Genomic DNA, 2782 nt, shown 5'->3' with positions numbered 1-2782 from the left:
GAGAGGCTCTGGGATGCTCGTCCCTCCTCGCTCCGGCCACCACACGCAACCCCAGCAGAGCGACTGGTTGTGGCCACAGCTCTGGCGTGGCCACGTGTGAGCAGAGGAAGGGCCCAGCATCTCCTCTCTGACGCTCTGACAGTCCCTCAGCAATGCCCCTCCCTGGCTTGCAGCAGGTGCTTTTCCCACCAGAGGTTTGTGTGTGTGTAGCTGCGTATGTCTGTACTTATCAAGGATGTATCATTCATGGTTGTACGATGAGCAGGAACAACGAGAGACAACAGTTTTCCTTCTATAGCATTACTCAACGACAGTTTAAAATTGGTTTAGGGGTGTACTCCAAACTCATCGACTATTACGGCCTACCCAATTAATGTTCAAGCATCAATCCCCCTGTCTCCTGGAGCCTATTGAAAAGCACATGAAACATTTCTACCGTAACTGTTCTTAAGGTCAAACAGTACAGATCAACACACGTTCTCCATTTCTGGGCACAGATTAAGTCATTGAGAAAATGATCGCACCGGTCTGTGAGGCGAGAGCAGGAAGCAGTAATGACAGCCATGTGAGCTGCTTAATCCAAAAAGCAAGATGCTGAGTAGGAAAACGGAGTCACACCTGTCTTTGCTTTTTGGATTGTCTACAGTATAAGCATGAACGATAGGCGAAAGCTAGACCAGGAAAAAGCACGGAGTATTATGGATTTATTTCGTAATGCTGGTATATGCTGGCTATCTCATACTTACTTGCGGTAGAGGTAGCTCTTGAAGCATTTGGTTTTCAAATTTAGATTTAGTCTGCAAGTTTAAAGTCATGCTTCGGCCGGCATGCATTGCTGAAACCCCTCCAGAGTGCAGCATGCCAAGGCTAACTGTGTTGTGTTTGTAAGCAGCGGTCTGAGTAGAGGAAACAACCACGTGACAGGATATGAACACACATGCTCATCGAATCAAGTATCACACATATATGGTTAAATTCACAGAGTTTTAGTTTAAGCCAACAAACAGTATCGAGAAATAAAGAGCTCCTTGGGGCATGCACTGGTCACACGGAAGCAAATACATCGCTAGTTGTACATCGAATGGATACCATAGAGGACTTCAACGCTGACAGTGGATGAGATAGGTAGGTATGCTGTTGTCTGGAAACTGCGCTATATAACATGGCACAAGGCTTTATTTTGCAAATACGGCCAAATTGGGGTATGGCTGCGCCACCGTGGTCGGGCCAGAAAACATGTCTCTAGCATACAAGAGCACCAAGGGCAGAGGGAAGACCCCTTGGAGGGGCTCCCCACCACCTTGCCAGCTTTGCGGCGGTTCCCTGGTTGCCACGAGGACAAGCTTGGGGGCCGAGGTCCTCGCTGGCGGGAGGCAGATGGGCAGCCGCGGCCCCAAAGTGCCCAGGTGTCCTCAGCAGCAAACCCTCCGCAGCCAGCCCAGCTCCGCAGGCTCTGCTCAGCGTGTGCTGCCGACAGTGGGGAACGGGCTGGAGCCTGCGGGGTGTCTGCACCCCGGTTTAACTACTGAAATCACCATCATCAGCTTTCCACCAGTTAAAGCATTTACATTGCAAACTAGGTGTAAAGATACTGCTTAAGCCCACATCACCTGGGAAGTGTTTACTTCCAGCAGAAACATCCCTACTCGGGGTGCACTACTTTGCCTCAGTATTTGGGATTTTCCAATCAGTTTTACATGACACAAGAAAAGCTGAAGGAAGGAAGAAGCTTCAGCCCCCCAGTCAGTTTTTAACGTGTACCCATCTGATCCTTAATGATATTTTAACGAGCACCACATCTGAGCCACTGGAAGGTAACAGATATATCAACACCGAACTCACGAGGATCTGGCATCAAGCAGGGATGTGGACACATTTTGGACTAACTTGGGCATTTTGTGACAGTAATATTCCACAACCACTTCGGATTACAAAGTGAATCCGGTTCATGAAGCAGGTCATTAAATAGCCAAGATGATGATGACCGAGGTCATGCCCTATAGGACTTGTACCGCTCCATACAGGAGGCAGATAAGCCCAACTTCCTGCAGTGAGAAGGAGGGGTGATCACGTTCCCTCTTCATCGTCAGAGCTATGAGGCACCTTCAACCCCCCTCCCCTGACCGTGGGACGAAAGCTAAAATACAGGATTCTACTTTTTATCCCTGTTTTTCTTTATTGCCTTTTACCGCAAAGAGGTTCCCAGCACCTCATAACGCTCTCGAACCATTACTGGAGGGGTGGGCGCCAGCAGCACCTCCGCGTCTGTTGACAAGGAGGGATTTTTCTGTGGTTTAGCATTTCAGACGGTGCTGCCGCAGCTCCTACGGCAGTAACGTGCGCCGTGGCGCGTTACCAGTGCAGAGACCCTTTGCGGCTCGGTTACCCGGGACCCCCTCGCTCCCGCTGCTTCGGAGCCTCCCCGGAGCCTGTGGCGGGCCAGTCCCTCTGGCACCAACGCAGGAGTTTCATGACTGGGAATTCTGGTGGTTACCACTGAACGTGCAAATAGTTTGACATACCGAAACACACAACTAAAGGCATTAATTGCAGAGAAATGCCAAACATACCCTGTCTAACCTTCTAGCTTCTATATGTCTAAGTAGCTGTTGTCTCCAGTCAGCGGGCATTTTAGCACAGCTCTCATTTCCCTTCACAGGGGGAGGCCTTGTCTTTATATCACTGCTATCGGAAGGCTTGTCGCCATAGTTACCCAAGTTATAGTCTGACGGTATCTTTTCCAGCAGAGCTGCCATTGTCGGCCTCGCTGAGACCGGCCTGG

The 2782-nt window shown here is 50.0% G+C and overlaps 1 protein-coding gene across 1 annotated transcript in view; it reads right to left on the bottom strand.

The window, feature by feature from the left end:
* The window catches only part of LRRC7 (leucine rich repeat containing 7), a 69148-nt gene that overhangs the window by 16318 nt on the left and 50048 nt on the right, over nucleotides 1–2782 (bottom strand). Inside the window, exons 21-22 of the mRNA XM_010146367.1 lie at nucleotides 2571–2778; nucleotides 747–896 (exon numbers count right to left, since the gene is read on the bottom strand). Of these exons, the coding sequence (XP_010144669.1) occupies nucleotides 747–896; nucleotides 2571–2778 (358 nt within the window). The remainder of the gene's footprint in view (nucleotides 1–746; nucleotides 897–2570; nucleotides 2779–2782) is intronic.

Source organism: Buceros rhinoceros, unplaced genomic scaffold, assembly GCF_000710305.1.
Source record: "Buceros rhinoceros silvestris isolate BGI_N320 unplaced genomic scaffold, ASM71030v1 scaffold27050, whole genome shotgun sequence".
Lineage (NCBI taxonomy): Eukaryota > Metazoa > Chordata > Aves > Bucerotiformes > Bucerotidae > Buceros > Buceros rhinoceros.
This window is presented reverse-complemented; position numbering and strand designations above follow the sequence as displayed.